General features: G+C 44.0%; 1 protein-coding gene across 6 annotated transcripts in view; it reads left to right on the plus strand.

Moving 5' to 3' along the window:
* The window catches only part of LOC110525413 (transient receptor potential cation channel subfamily M member 3), a 156362-nt gene that overhangs the window by 68703 nt on the left and 63220 nt on the right, over positions 1-24439 (plus strand). For all 6 annotated transcript variants that reach the window (XM_036979558.1, XM_036979553.1, XM_036979555.1 and 3 more), the window contains exons 3-8: positions 41-242; positions 391-604; positions 1292-1416; positions 2463-2634; positions 22047-22221; positions 22430-22553. In XM_036979558.1, coding sequence (XP_036835453.1) covers positions 41-242; positions 391-604; positions 1292-1416; positions 2463-2634; positions 22047-22221; positions 22430-22553 — 1012 coding nt within the window. The remainder of the gene's footprint in view (positions 1-40; positions 243-390; positions 605-1291; positions 1417-2462; positions 2635-22046; positions 22222-22429; positions 22554-24439) is intronic.

A 24439-nucleotide genomic window follows, 5' to 3' on the forward strand; every position in this document is an offset into this window, starting at 1 on the left:
TCACCTCTGACTACCTGTCCCCTCTCTTGCGCCTCCCCAGGTGCTGCTGTGGCCGTCTGATTGGTCAGCACGTTGGCCTGCCCCCCGGCATCTCTTCCAGTCAGAATGACAAGACGGAGCGTCTGGCTAAGAATGACAGCCTATCAGAGAAATGGTCAATCAGCAAACACACCCAGCTCAGCCCCACCGACGCCTTCGGAACCATTGAGTTCCAGGGAGGGGGCCACTCCAACAAAGCCATGGTGACCACTTTATACCTAGGGTTGAATGATACAACACATAAAGGGTGGATAGACAGATAACAAAATATCTCTCATTGTAATCTATATTACACGTTGATGTTATACCAAACAAATGACAGCTATTGGTTATTTGTATGATCATTTGCAGTATGTGCGTGTGTCCTACGACACCAAGCCAGACCTCCTGCTGCACCTGATGACCAAGGAGTGGCAGCTGGACCTTCCCAAGCTGCTCATCTCGGTGCATGGGGGCCTGCAGAACTTTGAGTTGCAGCCCAAACTCAAACAGGTCTTTGGCAAGGGCCTCATCAAGGCTGCAATGACAACCGGAGCCTGGATTTTCACCGGCGGGGTCAACACAGGTGGGCTGGGTGGGTGGAGGCATGAAAAAGGCCCACTTAGTGGGCTAATAACAACCACGTGCTGTGACGTTGTTACCCATTAACCCTGCGCTTCTGTTCATCACTGCTCTTGTGTTGTGTTGTGGGTGTGAAAAATCAGAGGGGCAGAGGACAGAAAAAGAGGTGGGGAGATGAATGATTAATGAATAATTGACGGAGAGGAGGATTTTGGGGACAAAAGGAAGTGGACAGTGAGTGTCAGGTAGAGGGATGAAATGAGATTCCCCTCAGGTGTGACTGGGGGGAGAGGGAGAGAGATTGAGAGAGGGTGGTGGGGCTGAGATATGCCTTTCTGTCGCTCTGTCTCTGGGTGTGGTGTAAATGTTTTTATGTTTTCGTAGTCTGTGTATTATTTATCTAAGATTACTCTATGTATCAATCCTGACAGAATGGCCCTCTTTCTTCATCTCTCTTTCAAACACACGTACAACTCTCACTCACATGCATAATTGCATAATCTATTCTCTCTCGTCTCACACCCATACACAATACACACTTTCCCTCACACACTTTCTCTCTCTCTCTCTCTCTCTCTCTCTCTCTCTCTTTCTCTGTCTCTCTCTCTCTCACACACACACACACACACACACACACACACACACACACACACACACACACATACACATCACATCACAAACATACACTCAGGGGTGATCCGGCATGTGGGTGATGCGCTAAAGGACCATGCCTCTAAATCTCGGGGGAAGATCTGCACTATTGGCATCGCCCCCTGGGGCATCGTGGAGAACCAGGAGGACCTGGTGGGAAAAGACGTAAGTTACAGTGTGTGTGTGGGCGCGCGTGTGTGTTTGTGAGTCAAATCAAATGTATTTGTCACATGCTTCGTAAACAACAGTGACATGCTTACTTACGGGCCCTTCCCAACAATGCAGAGAGAAATATTTAACACGAGGAATAAATATACAATGAGTAACAATAACTTGGCTATATACACTTTTAGAACAAAGGGTTCCAAAAGGGTTCTTCGGCTGTCCCCATAGGAGAACCCTTTATGATTCCCAATTAGAGGCAGCTGGTGATCGTTGTCTCTAATTGGGGATCATATTTAAGGAGCTGTTTTTCTCACCTGTGTTTATGGGATATTGTTTTGAGTTAGTGCATGTAGCAACTCTGTAGTCACGGTTCGTTGTTAGTTTATTGTTTATTTGTTTTCGTCTTAGTTTCACTTTCTAATAAAATATGTGGAACTCAACATTCGCTGCGCCTTGGTCCGATATTTATTCCAGCGAATGTGACAACAGGGTACCAGTACTGAGTCGATGTGCAGGAGTACGAGGTAATTGAGGTTGATATGTACATATACTGAAGGTAGGGGTAAAGTGACTAGGCAACAGGATAGATAGTAAATACTAGCAGCAGACTTGGTGCATCAGTACTGCTTGCCGTTCGGTAGCAGAGAGAACAGTCCAGGACTTTGGTGGCTGGAGTCTTTGACAATCTTTAGGGCCTTCCTCTGACACTGCCCGATATAGAGGTCCTGGATGGCAGGGAGCTCGGCCCCAGTGATGTACTAGGCTGTAAGCACTACCCTCTGTCGCGCCTTGTGGTTGGATGCCAAATCAGTTGCCATACCTAGCGGTGATGCAGATTTTTGAGGATCTGAGGGCACATGCCAAATCTTTTCAGCCTCTTGGGCTGCCTCATCGCTGTCAGTGATCAGGCCAGACACTGTTGTGTCGTCAGCAAACTTAATGATGGTGTTGGAGTCGTGCGCGGCCACGACTCCAACACTAGTTTATTATATTCAACTGCTGAGTAAACAAAATATGTTGATGAAAACTTTGTTGTGGTCCAACAGGTGGTCCGACCATACCAGACCATGTCCAACCCACTGAGCAAGCTGACCGTGCTCAACAGCCTGCACTCCCACTTCATCCTGGCCGATAATGGGACCACAGGGAAGTACGGTGCTGAGGTCAAACTCCGCAGACAGCTGGAGAAACACATCTCCCTGCAGAAGATCAACACACGTAAGTGGAGCTCGCCACTGTCAATCACACCAAAAGCCAATGACTGGCTGTGAAAAGAAAGGGAAATACCTGCACAGTGCACACTGTTCAAATGACAACCTCCCAACATTGCTGTATTTACTTCTGGGAGAGTGGCTAATTAAATATTGTGCAGGTATTTCCCTTCACATCCCTTAAGTCATATACCGGTTGGATGTTGGTCACTGCTAAGAACCAATGACTGTCCAATCCTAGACCTCCATTGCTCTTACAGTGAAATTTGGTCATAGATCTCCAGTGACATCATGGCATCATGATGAACATAACATTATTTAATGGCCCAATGTAACAGCTAGATTGCAAATGAAGTCAAAACATACTGCGGGTTTACTCTGAATATTTACACTTTATCTGAGGTGTCCAGTGAGCAAGCTGTTCCTCGTTGTCATTGTGTATCGACACAAAACCACCCCTGTAAACATGCTGAGTGAACCAATAGTGCCTTTATCTCCAACTGATTGAATTGGGCCCCCGAAGTACTACCATTTTATCAGGTAGGTTAATTGAGTTCACATTTCTGTTTTAACAGAGACAACCTGGCCAATATTCCATGTTCATGGTAGGTAGGCTGTCAGATTTAGCCCAAGGTGATTTTCCTCAAAAGGCTTTGAAACTGTCCCTCTCTCACTGAGGTTTTTCCCTCAACCTCATCATCGCCTCAACTGAAGCCAGTAATCCTCCCCTTCCACTCCCTCGTGTGTGTGTGTGTATGTGTGCGCGTGTGTGTGTGCGTGTATGTGTGTGCGTGTGTGTGTGTGTGTGTGTGTGTGTGTGTGTGTTTGTGTGTTAAGAGAGAAATAGGTCTGAAAGGTTTTTCACTGATGCAGAGTTTGTGCATGTAATCAACACAGCCACAGCCACTGCTGGTGATGAGAGCACAATGAATGATTTCAGATGCTCAGAATATATCTGTGTGTTAGTTATATATTGCACAACGGTATTATTCTTGAAGAAGGATTGTGTGCCCCTCTGTGTGAGGACCTTGTCACATCACATTTATCCTACTTCAATTTCCACTGTATCATCGAGCCTGATAGCCAAATTAATTTGCATAAACATAAAATAAATTATGTGCACATCTCGTTGCCTCCACTCTTGACATAGACTTCTCAATTGTATGATTTCAAATGGAGCAAAGCCAGGAATGAACCTGCATCTGAAAACTGTTTCTTACAGCTATAATTGATTATATCTGTCTGCTAGTTTTATCAACAAATTGCCTTATTAATTATTTATTTGGTTTTTTTTACCCCCTTTTTCGTGGTATACAATTGGTAGTTACAGTCTTGTCTCATCGCTGCAACTCCCTTACGGACTCTGGAGAGGCGAAGGTCGAGAGCCGTGCGTCCTCCGAAACACAATCCAACCAAGCCGCATTGCATCATGACACAATGCCCACTTAACCCAGAAGCCAGCTGCACCAATGTGTCAGAGGAAACACAGTACACCTGGCGACCGTGTCAGCATGCACTGCGCCCAGCCTGCCACAGGAGTCGCTAGTGCGCGATGGGACAAGAACATCCCTGACGGCCAAACCCTCCCCTATCCCGGACAATGCTGGGGCAATTGTGCACCGCCCCATGGATCTCCCGGTCGCGGCCGGCTGCGACAGAGCCTGGACTCGAAACCAGAATCTCTAGTGGCACAGCTAGTACTGCGATGCAGTGCCTTTGACCACTGCGCCACATGGGAGGCCCTATTCAAGTTTTTAACCTTTTTTTAACTAGGCAATTAAGAACAAATTCTTATTTACAATGACGGCCTAAAAGTATTCTATGCTTATGAATAAACTGCAGCAAGAATTTATAGGCAATATTTCCCATTTTGCACAGTATACCTTATGGAAATAGGACTGCTATATCACATTTTATGACTGCATCATCCCCTTTTTTCATGTAATTTCTGTCCATAACAGGGAATTGGTGCCCAGTAGGCCTATCCTGTTTGAGTAAACTGATACAATGGCTGCCTTTTCTAATAATGTTGCACTAACGCTCAGGGCCTGTTTCCCGAAAGTTTCTGAAGGCTAAGTTCATCATGGATGTAACGTTTTTTGGAAACCGGCCCTGTCTGTTTGTACTGTCAGTCATCCAAACTCCTTCGTGCCCTCACCTTGCCTAATGACTCCATACATTCCCCTATGTATAATTTCACATACCATGTCCTGTTACACTACAAACACTTATGCAATGTGATACTGTATTATTGGTATACACATAAATGTCCAAATGTTTCATATGTATATAAAAAAAATTTAAAATGTTGTGAGCATTCAACCCTGACCTTTTGACTGCATCAGTGTTGTACTTTTTAAATATCCATTAGATACTGTAGAGTTTATATAGCCCCTGTTTTTACCATCCAGTCAAACAGACAAAGCCGTAACCCTAGCCCACAGGCTGAGATTACACTCACAAATGGCAACTGTGAAGTCAACAGGAAGCAGGAAGAGATGTGCCTTCTTTGTCCATCCTGTCATGTGACCTATGGGCTTCCCTTTGTCATCCTATGCCTGGGCTCATATAAAGGGGGCTGGGGAGGCAAAGGGACGCCCAGTCGTCATAACAGCATCCCAACCGACCATATATAGCGTAATTAACAACATCCTCAACTAACTCACCATCCCCAAATCAAGCAGTCCACAAACCATTCCAAACCAGAACAGTAACCATCACTACATTAACAGCATCTTCTTCATCCTCATTTAAAGCCTGGATGCATTTAATTAATTCAGTTGTTAGAAAAGCTTACTGCTGGTGTGTTGTGACACTGATATTGTAGTGCTCAAATCTAATCAACTTATATTTGTCAAATGCGCCGGAGACCTTACCGTGAAATGCTTACTTACATGGCCTTAACCAACAATGCAATTTTAAGAAAATAGAGTTAACAAAATATTTACTAAATAAACTAAAGTTTAAAAAAATAATAACAATAACGAGGCTAACCAACAGGGTAGTGGTGCGCGGGTCAGCTGTTTGTTCACCCGCACCCACCCGCAATTGCTAATAACCCATCCGCAACCACCCGACTGTATGTGATAAAGTGAATATCTGAGGCCTGCACACAACCCTAACCTGCAAATATAGAACATGCTCTTTAGGCTACAGTCAGACTGCAGAACAAACATTTTGATAGGTTGTACAGAATTTTTTTGTTGCCTGATTTTAGATATGTTTCTGCTTATAATTTCCAACATTTTGGTAGGCTATTTTTGGCGTATAATTTTACTGCAATAAATGCTTCATTGTACAGGAATTATTATTAAGGTTATGGCCTTAACTTCTTACAAGGCGTGAAGATATTTCAAGAAGTCCAGGCGATAATAGGCAACATTGATAACTCCAGCTTGGTTCCCAAGTTTGTAAACTGAGAAACTGTCATCTGTAATCTGAGAAACTGTAATCATGATCATTGCGATCTCAGTAGAAGACGTCCTAACAGAAATGCAATGGTTCATTGGATCAGTCTAAAACGTTGCACATACACTGCTGCCATCTAGTGGCCAAAATCTAAATTACGCCTGGGCTGGAATAATACATTATGGCCTTTCGCTTGCATTTCAAAGATGATGGTACAACAAAACAACAAAACGGTTGGTTTTTTCTTTGTATTTTCTTTTACCAGATCTAATGTGTTATATTCTTCTGCATTCATTTCATATTTCCACAAACGTCAAAGTGTCTCCTTTCAAATGGTATCAAGAATATGCATATCCTTGCTTCAATGCCTGAGCTACAGGCAGTTAGATTTTGGTATGTCATTTTAGGCGAAAATTGAAAAAAAGGGGCGGATCCTTAAGAAGTTTTTAAGCAAACCGGACGGAACGATTTCCTTGTTATTTTAATATACTGATAGCCAGGGGCACAGTCCAACACTCAGACATCATTTACAAATGAAGCATTTGTGTTTAGTGAGTCTGCCAGATACGAGGCAGTAGGAATGACCGGGGATGTTCTCTTAATGTGTGTGAATTGGACCATTTTCCACAAGTACTTTTGTGTGCCAGAGAAAATGTAAGGAGTAAAAAGTACATTGTTTTGTTTAGGAATGTAGTGAAGTAAAAGTAATAGTTGTCAAAAATATAAATAGTAAAGTAAAGTACAAATACCCCAAAAAACTACTTAAGTAGTACTTTAAAGTATTTTTACTTAAGTACTTTATGCCACTGCAAAAAACGTATAAACGAAAGGATTCACTGTGGAAGTTGATACATGTAGTCCCTTCATAAACTGTATAGGGTATGCGCAGCACTTCATTCAATTTATTGAATCAGTTATTGTTTTCTTGCTCAAACCGCGAGCAACACCTGTCAAACTCAGACGTTTCTCTCAAAACACAAGGATGTCGATTCGTACGGGACTAGGGTTATCAGAGGATTTATTTTGGTTAGTCAATGTCCAGATTTCAGTTTCCATTTAATTCATCTAAACCGGTGGCTTCAGTTCCCTTGACATGCCATAGGCCTATTTGAAGTCCCTTCTTGTGACTGTCAAATTTGTATAGCGCCTCACAATCATCACACATAACATAACACACACTGCTATCATCCTCTTTTACCACCACTTTTATGGCCCTCCTTTCTCTTTATTTTCAACTCTTCTTTTGGCATCTTTTGTCTTTTTGAATAAACTTCCACAATGTCCTTTTAGCCTTTTTTCTGCCATTCCCAAAAGCATGATTAGTTGTGTATGCTATTTGGTGTGCATACCTTTAAGCTGTAAAGTTTAGGCTTATGGAGTTATATCAGCCCAAAATAATGAACAAAAAACCTCAATGTAACCTACAGAAATTGCACAATAATTATACATTTATGTTTTTTAAGGTATTATTTTTCTTTATTCAACCCGCCCGCCATCCACCCGCCTTTCAGCCACACAATATTTAATGACCCTAAACCTGCCTGCTATGAATCAACCTGCGCATCACTATATCAGGGTCATATTTATTAGCTCACAACGTAGCATAACATATTGCGACAGAAAACAAAAATGAGCCTTTATGGGACAAGCTCCAATGGTACCTCCACGTTTCAGACAGTTTGCTTCCATTTTGTGCCTAATGAATACCACCCAGGGTTCTAGAAATTGACCATTTCTTTATTTGATTATCTGTCCACAGTCAATAAAGATGCACATATCACTGAAAAAAAAAGCAACATGGTCCCATGATTCAAAACATGGGTTGGTCCCAGAAAAATCCCAGAACTTTTCCATACTCACAAAAAGCTTATTTCTCTAAAATGTTCTGCACAAATTAGTTTACATCCCTTTTATTCAGCATTTCTCCTTTGCCAAGATAGTCCTTCCACCTGACACGTGGGGCATGTCAAGAAGCTGATTAAACAACATTATCATTACGAGGTGCACCTTGTGCTGGGGACAATTAAAGGCCACTCTAAAATGTGCAGTTTTGTCGCACAACACAATGCCACAGATGTCTCAAGTTTTCATGGAGCATGCAATTGGCATGCTGACTGCAGGAATGTCCACCAGAGCTGTTACCAGAGAATTTAATGTTAATTTCTCTACCATAAGTCGCCTCCAACGTTGTTTTAGAGAATTTGGCAGTACCTCCAACTGGCCTCATAACCGCAGACCACCGGTAATCACGCCAGCCCAGGACCTCCACATCTAGCTTCTTCACCTGCGGGATCGTCTGAAACCAGCCACCCGGACAACTGATGAAACTGAAGAGTATTTCCATCTCTAATAAAGCCCCTTTGTGGGGGGAAACTAATTCTGATTGACTGGGCCTGGCTCCCCAGTGGGTAGGCCGATGCCCTCCCAGGCCCACCAATGGTTGCGCTCCTGCCCAGTCATGTGAAATCCAAAGATTAGGGCCTATTTAATGTATTTCAATTGACTGATTTCCTTATATGCACTGAAACTCAGTAAAATCGTTGAAATTGTTCCATGTTGGGTTTATATTTTTGTTCAGTATAAATGTCCCTCTCAGTAGGGTCCTCTGGGATGCGTCATGCCCTGAGGTTTCTCACAAAAAAAGAGGATAATGAAATAAGAGGAAAAATCATTTAGTTTGAATGGCCACATATTGGAATGAAAGTGATACTTAGAAAAATCTGCCCCCAAGGTCCCATTGTACTGCATGTGCAAACCTGTGGTTGGTTACACAATACCTGTCAGGAACATTACTTCAAGACTAGTACAATCAATATATATTGTCCTGGAAATTAGTCATTTTTTACATTGTGTTTTGCGGACACAAACACGAATCTATGTTAGGACAGATCTAATGAATAAAATATTCTCCTAACATTTCTCCTATAGCTAAAACTAAAAAAGTAATTTTTCAGTGAGTACACCCTCCCACTCCATATTACATGCGGCTGTGTTGCCTCGTGTGCTATTGTGACTGAGGATCGAGGTGACAGCTCGGCTCCAGCTGAGGGTAACAGAATAAATGGATAAAGACAGGGCTTTGGGTGAAGTGCTGTTTATGGTGGCTGTGGCCAACACAGTCACACGCCAGGTTGGATACATTCCTGTCTCCTCCTGGCACGGTCCGGAAGCAGCTGGAGATATGCCTGAGCAGCTTCCTTCAAAACCAACGGTATCCTCCCATCTCAGCCATTGTCCTTCCCTTCTTCCTCTTGTCCTCGGTCTTTGGACTTTCTCAGTGATAAAGTATGGATTATTCTTTTCAACATTATGTTACGAAACCAACTAGCCAGCCTACGAATAGGTACATGTTGCAGATTGTCCCTTTAAGATTAGAGAGATCCCTGTATAACCATACACAGGAATAGCCGATAGATCATCTAGCCATAGTCATCCATCCCCCTGTCTTCTAGTCCTCTTAGATCATAGCCATGGTCATCCATGCCCCTGTCCTCTAGTCCTCTTAAATCATAGCCATAGTCATCCATCCCCCTGTCCTCTAGTCCTCTTAGATCATAGCCATGGTCATCCATCCCCCTGTCCTCTAGTCCTCTTAGATCATAGCCATGGTCATCCATTCCCCTGTCTTCTAGTCCTCTTAGATCATAGCCATGGTCATCCATTCCCCTGTCCTCTAGTCCTCTTAAATCATAGCCATAGTCATCCATCCCCCTGTCCTCTAGTCCTCTTAGATCATAGCCATGGTCATCCATCCCCCTGTCCTCTAGTCCTCTTAGATCATAGCCATGGTCATCCATCCCCCTGTCCTCTAGTCCTCTTACAACATAGCCATGGTCATCCATCCCCCTGTCCTCTAGTCCTCTTAGATCATAGCCATGGTCATCCATCCCCCTGTCCTCTAGTCCTCTTAGATCATAGCCATGGTCATCCATCCCCCTGTCCTCTAGTCCTCTTACAACATAGCCATGGTCATCCATCCCCCTGTCCTCTAGTCCTCTTAGATCATAGCTATGGTCATCCATCCCCTTGTCGTCTAGTCCTCTTACAACATAGCCATGGTTATCCATCCCCCTGTCCTCTAGTCCTCTTAGATCATAGCCATGGTCATCCATCCCCCTGTCGTCTAGTCCTCTTACATCATAGCCATGGTCATCCATACCCCTATCCTCTAGTCCTCTTACATCATAGCCATGGTCATCCATACCCCTATCCTCTAGTCCGCTTGTGGACTCATCCCTTATTTGTGCACTTGTCAAGTCCCCTTTTCCTCCCCTTTAAACAACTCATCATCACACACCCTCGTTCCCATGTGTCCAAGGTCAGACGACTACAGGAATCCTTGAAGAACAGTGCTGTCTCTGTTCCCACCAGACTCCCATCTCTCCCCGTGGCAACAATTCAAACAGCCAGGCAGATAGAAGAGTGAGACAGCAGACGGCCTCAGGTGACGGTCATAGCTCCCTGCTGTGTGTGGTAATGCACTAGTCTCAGAGAGGGAAAGGGAATGAGAGACGAAGTGGAAAGAGAGGCAATGAGGTTACCTTGAGGGGTCTCTTCTGAATAGGAGGATGAGAATATACGAGAGGACGGAGAGAGAAAGAGGGATCCTTTTCTCTTCATGTAGCCTTCACCTACTCTCTCGTCAGCACTAAGGTGTGTGTGTGTGTGTGTGTGTGTGTGTGGGGGGGGGGGTTCTCTGTCTGTTTTTAGGTGTGGGGGGGGTTATCTATACCATTTTTAATCACAGTCATATGTAAAGGATGAGAAATGGACCCTGCAGGAATTGGATTCTAATCAAATGCTATGAAGCCCTGACCTCAGCTGGGACCCACAGGACCAGTGTTTCCGCCACACTCATTTTGCTGTGGAGCTGAGCCAAGGCAAAATCATTGCCACCAGTGAAAAAAATAAGCAAGATTCAAAAATATTTCTGCTGAGGTGCACTTTGAAGCTCCTAGAAAATTCCACATTTACTTTTCCTCTGCATAATGGCGATTTTAGCATGTAAATCTTGGTGCGGCAACTCAACCAATTTGTTTTAGATGCATGCCAGCAACAAAACATAACACTAAACTGCCTTTTTAAAAACCATAGCTTATATTGCTGACTTGCTTAAGTAAATGTGGTTCTACTGACTCTGTCGATTTGCGTACCTTGATAAGAACCACATTCTTCTTCATTAGTAAGGAATGCCGACATGAATTTTGACTTTTGAACCATACACAAACATCATTACATTTATGTTCAGTAAATTCATAATGTTTGTTCTTATATCATCAACACTTAGCTGTAAGTATTAGCAAGTGCAAGCAAACAAGCTGTGATGAGGTGGGACTATTTGTTCAGCACTTTCAAAATGGACACTGACATCAATTCAGATAGATGTTAGTTCAGATCAATTCAGCAAGATGTTGAGGCCATAACTTTACTATTCTTTGAGGAGAGAGAGAGACAGACAGACAGACAGACAGAGAGACAGACAGAGAGAGAGAGAGAGTTAGCCTACCATGTGAAGTATTTACTAGGCCAATGTGGTCTAAAAAGGAAGGAAAATTAAATCACGAGGATCCACTTTTATAGACAATATACCGATGCACAGACAGCGCATTGCACAAACAAAACAACTCTCGCAATATCAAGTGGAATTACATGGGTCTATTACCCTACTGCAATTTATAAAATATAGAAAATAGACTGTCACCGGCAAACATGGTTACAGACTCAACAACATTATATAGTAGTTCCTCCTCGTGGAGAAAAGCACATGAGCTAATTATAATACACAAAGTAAGCAAAACAAAGAAATGCAGAATTCCAACTTTGCCTAAGATGGTGAATAAGATACTAATGAGATAGACCTATATAAGCGATATATTGTAACAATTGAGATTTACAAACTATGGCATAAGGTATCGATGTGGATAGGAGGCAAGCCATCATTTCGATTAAGACATTAAGCTACATTTGAAATGTACAGCGACAGACTTACAGCATTCTCCCTGTACACCAAGTCAGAACCGTAGGATAAATAACGGGGGCATATAATGAAGTCTCTTACAATATTCAATGATGACATTTCTCTAAAATAGGCTACATGTGCACCTCTAAGTCAGAACAGTAGGCTAAGTTCTGAGGGGGAGAGGGATCAAATTCTTAGGGTGAGACACATGGGCTACTAACAGCTTACTGCACAACATACACTTAGTATTACTTTCTTAGCTAAAGTATACAGTATCTCCCTGGCTTATTACATTTACACTTCCGGCACCGACAGAGATGGCCGCCTCGCTTCAAGTTCATAGGAAACTATGCAGCATTTTGTTTTTTTATGTGTTATTTCTTACGTTGTTACCCCAGGAAATATTAGGTCGGGAGGAACTATTGGACATAGGAGCAACGTCAACTCACCAACATTACGACCAGGAATACGACTTTCCCGAAGCGGATCCCCTGTTTGGTCCACCACCCAGCCGGTGACCCAAAACAACGGCTGCAGGAGGGGTCGAGACGGAGCGGCCTTCTGCTCAGGCTCCGTAAACGGGCACATCGTGCACTGCTCACGGGCATACTGCTCGCCAATGTCCAGTCTCTTGACAACAAGGTAGACAAAATCCGAGCATGAGTTGCCTTCCAGAGAGACATCAGAGATTGTAACGTTCTTTGTTTCACGGAAACATGACTCACTTGGGATACGTCATCAGACTCGGTACAGCCACCTGGCTTCTTCACGCATCGCGCAGACAGAAACATCTTTCTGGTAAGAAGAAGGGTGGGGGTGTATGCCTTATGATTAACGAGACGTATTGTGATCAGAACAGCATACAGGAACTCAAGTCCTTTTGTTCACCTGACCTAGAATTCCTTAGAATCAAATGCCGACCGCATTATCTACCAAGAGAATTCTCTTTGATCATAATCACAGTCGTGTATACCCCCCCCCCCCCCCCAAGCAGACACATCAACGGCCCTGAAAGAACTTCATTCGACTCTATGTAAACTGGAAACTACATATCCTGAGGCTGAATGTATTGTTGCTGGGGATTTTAACAAGGCTAATCTGAAAACAAGGCTCCCTTTATCAGCATATCGAATGCGCGACCCGGGCTGGCAAAACCCTGGATCATTGTTATTCTAACCTCCGCGAAGCATATAAAGCCCTCCCCCGCCCTCCTTTCAGAAAATCTGACCATGACTCCATTATGTTGCACCCAGCCTATAGACAGACACTAAAACAGGAAGCCCCCGTGCTCAGGTCTGTTCAAAGCTGGTCCGACCAATCGGATTCCAACCTTCAAGATTGCTACGATCACGTGGACTGGGATATGTTCCGCATAGCGTTGGACAATAACATTGCTGAATACGCTGATTCGGTGAGCGAGTTTATTAGCAAGTTCATCAGTGATGTTGTACCCACAGCATTCGCGCAAAACTAGTTCAGTTACCTTTGCTTTCTTGGGTACAGGAACAATGGTGGTCATCTTGAAGCATGTGGGGACAGCAGACTTGAATAGGGAGAGATTGAATATGTTAGTAAACAAACCAGCCAGCTGGTCTGCGCATGCTCTGAGGACGTGGCTAGGGATGTCGTCTGTGCCAGAAGCCTTGCGTGGGTTAACACGTTTAAATGTTTTACTCACGTCGAGAAGGAGAGCCCACAGTTCTTGGTAACGTGCCGCATTCGTGGCACTGTGTTGTCCTCAAAGCAGGCCAATAAGGTGTTTAGCTCGTCTGGAAGCAAGACGTCAGTGTCCGCGATGTGGCTGGTTTTCCTTTTGTAGTCCGTGATGTCTGTTGACCCTGCCACATACGTCTTGTGTCTGAGCCATTGAATTGCGACTCCACTTTGTCTCTATACTGATATTTTGCCTGTTTGATTGCCTTACGGAGAGAATAACTACACTGCCATATTCCCATGGTTAAATGCGGTGTTTCGTGCTTTCAGTTTTGCCTTGAATGCTGCTATCTATCCACGGTTTCTGGTTAGGGTAGGTTTTAATAGTCATAGTGGGTATAACATTTCCTATACACTTCCTGATAAACTCAGTCACCGTATCCGTATTTTCGTCAATGTTATTCTCGGAGGCTACCCTTATCAAAACAATCTTGAAGCGTGGATTCCCATTGGTTAGACCAGTATTGAATAGTCCTTAGCACGGGTACTTTCTGTTTGCCTTTCTGCCCATAGGAAGGGAGGAGCGAAATGGAGTCGTGAGGGAGGGTGGGCCGAGGAGGGCCTTGTAGGCATCCCGGAAGTTGGAGTAGCAGTGGTCGAGTGTTTTAGCAGCACGAGTCAGTATTTGGATAGAACTTTAATAATGTTTTCCTCATTTGCTTTGTTAAAATCCCCAGTTTGCATATACTTCAGTGAAGTTCTTTGAGAGCCGTCATGGTATCGGCTTGGGGGAATATACACGGCTGTGACTATAACCGAAGAAAATTATCTTGGGAGGTAATACAGTCGGCACTTGATTGTGAGGTATTCTAGGTCGGGGTAACTCGCCCTCAGCTTTTATCCAGAGACGGAACACCAGCGAGTAATATACTCGGAAGCGGTGGGCGGTGTGCAGGTCTCCTGAGTCGGACTAGAAGTCCACTCCGAGTACCTTTTCCCCGCCGGCGATGTTTTGGGTCAGCCTCTGGAATCAGTTCAATTCCCCAAGGGAGTACAAACAAAGGATCCAATTCGGGGAAGTTGTATTCCTGGTTGTAACTAGTCAAAAGATCACATTTGAGATCTGTTTGGTCTCTGGATAATGATTAGCCCAATAGGGTAAATGTAGATAAGCAACTCCATGCTTCAGCCTATTTTATTTGCACTTTGCTGCATCAGTTGGGCTACAGGTGCCAATGTTTATTGCTAATAGCATATCTGATAATATGGACCATGCATAGGCTATGGACCTTACACAGTCCTTCTACATAAGAAGTCTAGGAGGGACCCCCCATTCAGCCCCCTCCACGACCTTTTCCCCCCACTGCTACACATTTTTTTCCAGAGAAAACACTGCACAGGACTGATTAATTATTAAAAGGGAGAGACAGTAGAGGAAGTGATGATTGGAGTGGTTAGAACAGTGGACTCAAACTCAGTTACTGAAGGGACTGGATATTCAACCCAGCACTAACACAACCCATATAACTAATTAACCAATCATGATCTTTAATAGACAACTTCCTTGATTCGTTTCATGTGCTGGAACAAAATCATGCGTACTGGCCTGGCAGGTAATTGAGTTTGATAGCACAGGGTTAGGGAGAGGTGAGTGAACCATGGTTTCTGGTTAGGGTAGGTGTTAATAGTCATAGTGGGTATAACATTTCCTATACACTTCCTGATAAACTCAGTCTGTCGCCTGTCATGGTGGAATTGCCGCGCTTGAGAGAGAGAGAGAGCGAGAGAGAGAGAGAGAGAGATACTGTCAACTCTGAGACAGCCAGGTAAATCAGTAGGGAAGCTGCTGTGTACCATGTATTGGGGAGTAGTGAACTACATGTAGGTCAACTAGTAATTTAACTGCATTTTGCTTTATCTTGGTGGTAGTTGAAATAAATTCTAATATGGGAAGTATTTTTAGTACTTAATTACTTTTTTAATATGTACAGTTGTTGTGTGGCTAACTATTATAACTTTTTTGCTAAAATAAAACATGGGTGAAGTAAGCAATAATTGGCATCAGACCTGCCTAATTATTACTTGAAACATAGTTTTTGTGTTTAATAGCCTAAATACATTTAGCAATTTGTAGTCTATGACATTTCAGATTCACATATGATAATCGTTCACAAAGTAGTTTTTAGTTAAGTACAGTAAACTATATTTTTCTTAAGGGTAGCTTTAGTGAAGTAATTGGTAGCTTGTAAACTATATTTTCAGAGTTGCTTCCCCAATATTTATAATGGGTGTCATTTTCCAGTAGACAATGTCCCACAATCTGGTGTTCTAGCGGTTAGTGCCACCACCTCCACTAACAGCCATACCTGTGTTGGCTTGGGTTCAAATTAATTCTATAGCCATTTGACACTCTCACCCATCTTATCCCTATTCCTCTGAAAAGAAAGTGTCCCCCAACCCAACTAATTATCTTATCTCAACTGCAGCGCCTACCCAACGCAAAAATAGAAACGAATGGATTATATTCAGAAGAGAACAGAAGAACAAGGAAAGTCAAAGTGTGACAGAGACATAACTAATCGAAATGGAGCGGTGGCGTTGTAGAATTGGCCCTTTACATCTGCCTCTGACCTTCTCTTCTCTACCTTTCATGTCTTAATACTTTCACAGCTCCAATTTGCCAGTCCACTCTGGGGAAATAGGTGCTAGCGAGTGCAGTGTGGATGCCGAGGGAAGGCCTAGATGTGTGAAAACGACCCACATAGAGAAACCTCCTCCAGCCTTGCTAATGTTTCTCTGGGTGAGTCAACGGCTCCATAATGAGGTCCGTTTAATCATGTTACATGTGTCCCCCTCACAACCCTCCCCCCTCTCTCCCTGACTAAAGATAGATATTGGGGGCTGGTGAGGCTCACACTTTTCCTCTCCTCCTCCCCTCTTCCGGGCTGTCTCTCTCTCTTTCTCTTTCTCTTTCACTCTCTCTCTCTCTCTCTCTCAAGAGCTGTGAGCAGGGGCCATAGACGTCAGAGAGAGAGAGGGAAGACAGTAGATACATAGAGGTGGGTGTGTGGAGAGTGTTCAAAGAGAGGAAGGGATCGATCTGCTCCAGTTACGAGCTACTCTGACCTATCACTAGTAAAGCCTCCACTAATCTGATACGGAAAACCCCAAAGGTTTTCTCTTATATAAACCGGATGGTAGTGAATATGTGATTTATTATCCATTATTGATGGGGTACTGGCATTTGTAATGGAATCTATTCAATGTCTGGTTCTAAATGCCCTGGTGTTATTTCATCAACATGACTGTGAGCTGTTGTGGAAACTTGATCAGAGGGGGTAGTGAAATACAGTGTGTGCTGACAATGACGCGTCTTGCAAAGCACAACGTTCCACTCCATAGACTCGAGAGTAATCTCGTCCAAAAAATGGATTCCATCTCCCCATACAGCTATGGCAGATTTGTTATTTTTTGAAATTATTTAGCATTTGGTCCATTTTGTAAGGCTATTTTCAAATATTTTCAAACCTACACAGCAAAGAGCACAAAGCTAACTTTTTTTTATCTGTTTCCAATGTGACGTGATTTAAGAATGAATGCTCAGTCTGAGGTCCCCACTCTACCTGAGAGACCGTAGATATTCATATAATAACAATATAACACGGTCATTTAGCAGACCACTTTTATCTAAAGCAACTTGTAGAACTGTCAGCATTGTCAGTTACACAAATCTTGCTCTATACCTCAGACATATGAACTGGCTTTAGGACCACACGTACTGTGAGTGCAGTCTACTCCTGCTCTTTGATTGTGTTGTGTAATGTGGCATAGGCAGGTACCACGCTCTAGTGATGGGCGGGTTGACTCATATCCCTCAGTCCCCGCAGCTATATCCGCAGTTGGGTTAGGTTAGGGTCACAAAATATTGTGTGGCTGGTGGGTGGGTGTGTTGAATAAAGAGAAAACAATACCTTTAAAAAATCCATAAATGTATAATTCTTGTGCAATTTATAACTATAGGCTACATAGGTTTATCTTTCATTATTTTAGGTTACTTGGCATTGGTGCGTAAGCCTAAGATTCAGGGCCTAAATCTATGTGTGCCAAATAGCCTACACACCAATCACCAAATGCTGGGATCAGGCAGATAAAGTTATCATCGATCCACTGTGGCAGAAAGGACAATGTCAGGGTTTAATTCAAAAAGAGAAAAGCTGTGAAATGGAGAGTTGAAAATAAAGAGAAGGGAGGTCCAGAAAAGTCCTGTTTGGTGAAGTGGTAAAAGAGGATGATAGCAGTGCCGACTATGTTATGTGTGATGATTGTGAGGCGCTATACACATTTGACAGTCTCAAGACGGGAATTTCAAATAGGCCTATGGCACGTTAAGGGAACTGTAGCCTATTGTTCAGATGGGTTATAACCTCTCACATAGCCTTAAAGTTGCAATATTTTACTTTTTGGGCTACTGACAAAATTCACATAGAAATGGGAGTTATAGATCTGTCATTCTCATTGAAAGCAAGTCTAAGATGTGGTAGATCTGTTCTATGTGGCTATTTCTGTGCTTCCCGTTCATACGTTTCACTTTTGCATCTTTGACTTTTGGTGTTGTACACCAGCATCAAACAGCTGAAATCACAATATTTTGGGTTATTGAAAATATATTTCACATCGGTTCAGATGGTACAATGATTCTCTACATAAACAGAAATTATGCAAACTATTAGAATGTTAGCAACTAAGAAATGGCATAGCAATTTCTGCATATTGCACCTTCAATTTTTACTCCTGCAGAATTTTGCATTTCTTGCTGGTAAATGATACAACAAATTGTAGGCTACTGTACATTTTGACTCAGGAACAGAAGCGGAGAAATATTAGTTATTTCTTTCAGCATCTTGAGGGAATGCGAATGCGCAGTTAGATACCATATGTAGAGGGGCTATGTTTATCAATATCATGAAAGCTGATATTATTTCAACCATATAAATTATGCATCCAAGCCGAGCTGAAATCTTATCCGAAACATTTCGGGTCATTTTCTCAATGCTTTCTATTTCCTTACAACTGGTCAAACTGATGTCATTTGGACATTTTGCACAGAAAATCTTTCCTGTTATCTTTAGAGTTATTGCATTTTCTCCCCGGTCCCTAACATCTTTTCTCCACAAAAGAAGTAGAGATGACAGAAAACTTTCCCGATGTCAACTAGATTGAAGCATTCAATTTTATAACTTGCACTTAATGTGGGAAAAACGAAATATGTTGTTCTCAAATTCTCGCAAAAATAAAATAAAATAAAATCAGGTGGACTACATATGTATTAATTCAATGGTTGTCCCATCGATCGGGTTCCCGCCGAGAAATATGTGGGCTTTGGGATTGACAAAGATTTAGCATAAACAAAAACATACTGATGAGCTAGTTAAAAGCTATATTAAGATTTAAAATGGGCTCATTTAAAAAAAAAAAATAGATCTTGCTTCTCCCTAAACAGCAGGAAGCAGATTGTACAGTCAACTTTTCTGCTAGTACTTGACTATGGTGAAACAATTTACCAGAATGCAGCAGCCACTGCTCTTGAACCTTTGGATGCTGTCTACCATAGTGCCCTTCGCTTTATCACGTGACAGTTTTAATACTCATCACTGCATCCTGTCTCAAAAGGTTGGCTGGTCCTCATTGAATTCCCGGAGATCACTTCATTATTCCCTTTTTGTTTACAAAGCTCTACTATACAAGCTTCTGACTTAACTTCGTTGTTGAAGGATAAAAACATGATTTACCAAACCCATTCACAGAGTTGGTTAACTCTTGAGGTTCCTTAGGTCTCTACCGAATTAGGTAAATCTGCTTTTAGTTTTAATGCGCCTCACTGCTGGGACAATTTATAGAACTCATTACAATTAGATGTTCTGGTGCCGCTCGGGCAGTTTAGAGTTTTGATTGAGGACCTAGTAGCAGAGGAATGTACCTGTTTTTGTTAAATGTTGTTTTCTATTGATTTCTGTTTTATTTTACATTCTATTAGAAGGGCACAAGGTGAGACCCAGATGCAGACACAGGAGGCAGATGGTTAGAGGCCAAGATGTTTATTAACAATCCAAAAGGTGTAGGCAAGAGAATGGTCGTGGACAGGCAAAAGGTCAAAACCAGTTCAGAGTTCCAGAATGGCAGGCAGGCTCGAGGTCAGGGCAGGCGGAATGGTCAGGCAGGCTCGAGGTCAGGGCAGGCAGAATGGTCAGGCAGGCTCGAGGTCAGGGCAGGCAGAATGGTCAGGCAGGCTCGAGGTCAGGGCAGGCAGAATGGTCAGGCAGGCTCGAGGTCAGGGAAGGCAGAATGGTCAGGCAGGCTCGAGGTCAGGGCAGGCAGAATGGTCAGGCACGCTCGAGGTCAGGGAAGGCAGAATGGTCAGGCAGGCTCGAGGTCAGGGAAGGCAGAATGGTCAGGCAGGCGGGAATGGAGTCCAGAAAAACAGGCAAAGGTCAAAACCGGGAGGACTAGTAAAAGAGAATAGAAAAGCAGGAGCACAGGGAAAACACGCTGGTTGACTTGAACATTCAAGACGAACTGGCACAGAGAGACAGGAAACACAGGGATAAATACACTGGTGAAAATAAGCGACACCTGGAGGGGGTGGAGACAATCAAAAGGACAGGTGAAACAGATCAGGGCATGAAACTATTGGTTGTTGTATTGCTGTGATCAGGGCGGCCTTGGGAATGAGATCCTGGTCTAATTGGGTTTTCCCTAAATAAATAAATAATTATATTGTTTTATGACATTATTCTGGTGAGGAAAGGTTTATTTAGTCTTCTAGGGCCACATATAGTAACAGAAGAGAAGTTGCGTGTATCTAATTATAGACAAGTTGACTTACAAATAGCCAACCAAAAGGTCGGAAATTATAAGCAGAAGCATTTCTAAATCTCTTGACTGTAGCACATCTTCTATATTAGCGGGTTAGGGTCGTGTGCTGGCCTCAGAGTTTAACTTTATCAAGTATATTGGGGTGGTTGCGGATGGGTTATTAGCAATTGAAGACGGGTGCGGGTGAACAAACAGCTGACCCGCACTCACCACTACCATGCGCTCTCTTTCTCTCTGTCTAGCCAATTAGCAACCACACAGCTGTGCTTTCCCTTCCTCATCTGCACGCTGGCGTCTTTCAATTGGAGCGTAATACCTTCAGGTTCTGGAGATGACCGCCAAAGAAAAGCAGACATTATTGTGACACATGCAGAGGTGAAGACTAACAGAAGAAGTCAAGTAAAACCGATATGAAAAGAGAAGACTATCACTCCTCTGTTCTTATTCTCCTCTGTCTGACAGTGTGCTGGTGTTCTGGGCTTTGAAGTAGACAAGGCCCTAAAATAGGTCCTTCTTTATGTAACTGTGCCTGTAGCAAGCGAGACACAATGATGGCACGTGTGTGAGCGGGCCCTGAGTCTTTGGCCCACCTATCCCCAGTGAAATTATGAAGGCTAGGATGGGAGGGAGGATCTGGCAGGACACAGCTTTTAAATTTGAGTCAAAACACTGATGGGTGGCAGCCAAATGAGAGATAGAGAGGGAGAAAGAGAGAGAGGGAGAAAGAGAGAGAGAGAGAGAGAGAGAGAGAGAGAGAGAGTGACAGAGCAAGTGAGAGAGAAAGGGAGAGAGAGAGAGAGAGAGAATAGAGAGAGTAAGAGTGGGTGGGAGTGGGAGAGAGGGAGAGACAGTGACGGAGAGTGGGTTGGAGCGAGAGAAAGAGAGTGGGAGACAGAGACAGAAAGAGAGAAGCAGTGACAAAGGAACTGGGCGTCCTTGTGGGGGTTTGGTACTGTAGGGCTGCATCCTTTCTCTTTCCAGGTCCATTATCCCAGGCAGGCCTGTGTGTGAGCACCAGAACCCACCTGTTAATTACCTCTAATGACTGTTAATAGCTTCTGATTAGCCAGCATGAGGCTGTCCCTCTGTGCAGCAGGAGGGTGCTCGCTCCAGGGCTTCTATGCGGCTCAGTGTGGATCTGTGCTTTGGTTAACTTCTCAGAAAAACACAGCGAAATAGGAAACTCTTTTAGAATCAAGACACACCAGTGTGCTGCCGACTGCCGACTATTTTTAACACGTGTGTCCCAGATTTGTCTGTTGGTAGCAGTTCTATTTTAATTGAGAGGTGAGATGTAGGGGCACTTGTTGAATCGGGGAACAGCACGTAACATGGACCCCGTTGAAATGTTGTCAGTCACACCTCTCTCTTCTCCCCTTCCTCCCCTTTCTCTCTCTCTCTCTCTCTGTCTCTCTCTCTCTCTCTCTCTCTCTCTCTCTCTTGCTCTCTCTCGCTCTCTCTCGCTCTCTCTCGCTCTCTCTCTACCTACCCCTGTCCTCCGCCTTTCCTCTCCCCTCTCTCTGTAGGTATTGGTCAGGGAGTGCCGGTGGTGGCTCTGATAGTGGAGGGTGGTCCTAATGTGATCTCCATCGTGTTGGAGTACCTGAGGGACACTCCGCCTGTCCCCGTGGTGGTGTGTGACGGGAGCGGGCGTGCCTCAGACATCCTGGCATTTGGACACAAGTACTCCGAGGAGGGAGGGTACGTGTCACATATCAGATACACAGGTTTGCTACTGTATTGCCGGGGATGCAGAAACCGTTCCAAATATCTGTATAGTAAGATGCATTTTTAGTGTTTCCCAAATGCAGTCCTAATGCTTAATACTTCAATTTTAAAACCTGAATTTAAGTTTTGGCTCCAGGTCTCTTTTACACTTATCCTTCTCCCTATCCCTCCTTCTCATCAGGATCATAAATGAGACTCTGAGGGACCAGTTGCTGGTGACCATACAGAAGACATTCACGTACAGCCGCACCCAAGCCCAACACCTCTTCATCATCCTCATGGAATGCATGAAGAAGAAGGAGTTGGTGAGTGTTCACACTTGCTCACGGGTCACCATGGAAACATACCCCCCCCCCCACCCCCCCCGCACCTGTGCAAAGTCTCAAGCACCAGTGTGATGGGGATTATTAAGGAGAAAAAAATTGAGATTTAGAAGTATTAGAAGTAAGCAGAAGGAAAACCCATTTAGCTCCTACCCCTTATACCCTACCCCCTACACTGTCCAGAAACAACCCCCTACCCCCTACACTGTCCAGAAACAACCCCCTACCCCCTACACTGTCCAGAAACAACCCTCCTACCCCTACATCCTGCCCCCTACACTGTCCAGAAACAACCCCTTTACTCCCTACACACTACCCCCTACACTGTCCAGAAACAAGCCCTTTACTCCCTACACCCTACCCCCTACACTGTCCAAAACAACCACTTTAGTTCCTACCCCCTACCCCCTACACTGTCCAGAAACAACCCCTTTACCCCCTACACTGTCCAGAAACAGCCCCTTTACCCCCTACACTGTCCAAAACAACCACTTTAGTTCCTACCCCCTACACTGTCCAGAAACAACCCCTTTACCCCCTACACTGTCCAGAAACAACCCCTTTAACCCCTACACTGTCCAGAAACAACCCCTTTACCCCCTACACTGTCCAAAACAACCCCTTTACCCCCTACACTGTCCAAAAACAACCCCTTTAACCCCTACACTGTCTAGAAACAACCCCTTTACCCCCTACACTGTCCAGAAACAACCCCTTTAACCCCTACATTGTCCAGAAAAAAACCCTTTACCCCCTACACTGTCCAAAACAACCCCTTTAACCACTACACTGTCCAGAAACAACCCCTTTAACCCCTACACTGTCCAGAAACAACCCATTTAACCCCTACACTGTCCAAAACAAACCATTTAACCCCTACACTGTCCAGAAACAACCCCTTTAACCCCTACACTGTCCAAAACAACCCCTTTACCCCCTACACTGTCCAAAACAAACCATTTAACCCCTACACTGTCCAGAAACAACCCCTTTAACCCCTACACTGTCCAGAAACAACCACTTTAACCCCTACACAGTCCAAAACAACCCCTTTAACCCCTGCACTGTCCAAAACAACACCTTTACCCCCTACACTGTCCAGAAACAACCCCTTTAACCCCTACACTGTCCAGAAACTACCCCTTTACCCCCTACACCGTCCAGAAACAACCCCTTTAACCCCTACACTGTCCAAAACAACCCCTTTACCCCTACACTGTCCAGAAACAACCCCTTTAACCCCTACACTGTCCAAAACAACCCCTTTAACCCCTACACTGTCCAAAACAACCCCTTTAACCCCTACACTGTCCAAAACAACCCCTTTAACCCCTACACTGTCCAAAACAACCCCTTTAACCCCTACACTGTCCAGAAACAACCACTTTAACCCCTACACTGTCCAAAACAACGCCTTTAACCCCTACACAGTCCAAAACAACCCCTTTAACCCCTGCACTGTCCAAAACAACACCTTTACCCCCTACACTGTCCAGAAACAACCCCTTTAACCCCTACACTGTCCAGAAACTACCCCTTTACCCCCTACACCGTCCAGAAACAACCCCTTTAACCCCTACACTGTCCAAAACAACCCCTTTACCCCCTACACTGTCCAGAAACAACCCCTTTACCCCCTACACTGTCCAGAAACAACCCCTTTACCCCCTACACTGTCCAAAAACAACCCCTTTAACCCCTACACTGTCTAGAAACAACCCCTTTACCCCCTACACTGTCCAGAAACAACCCCTTTAACCCCTACATTGTCCAGAAAAAAACCCTTTACCCCCTACACTGTCCAAAACAACCCCTTTAACCACTACACTGTCCAGAAACAACCCCTTTAACCCCTACACTGTCCAGAA

The sequence above is a fragment of the Oncorhynchus mykiss genome, chromosome 6 (genome assembly GCF_013265735.2).
Source record: "Oncorhynchus mykiss isolate Arlee chromosome 6, USDA_OmykA_1.1, whole genome shotgun sequence".
Lineage (NCBI taxonomy): Eukaryota > Metazoa > Chordata > Actinopteri > Salmoniformes > Salmonidae > Oncorhynchus > Oncorhynchus mykiss.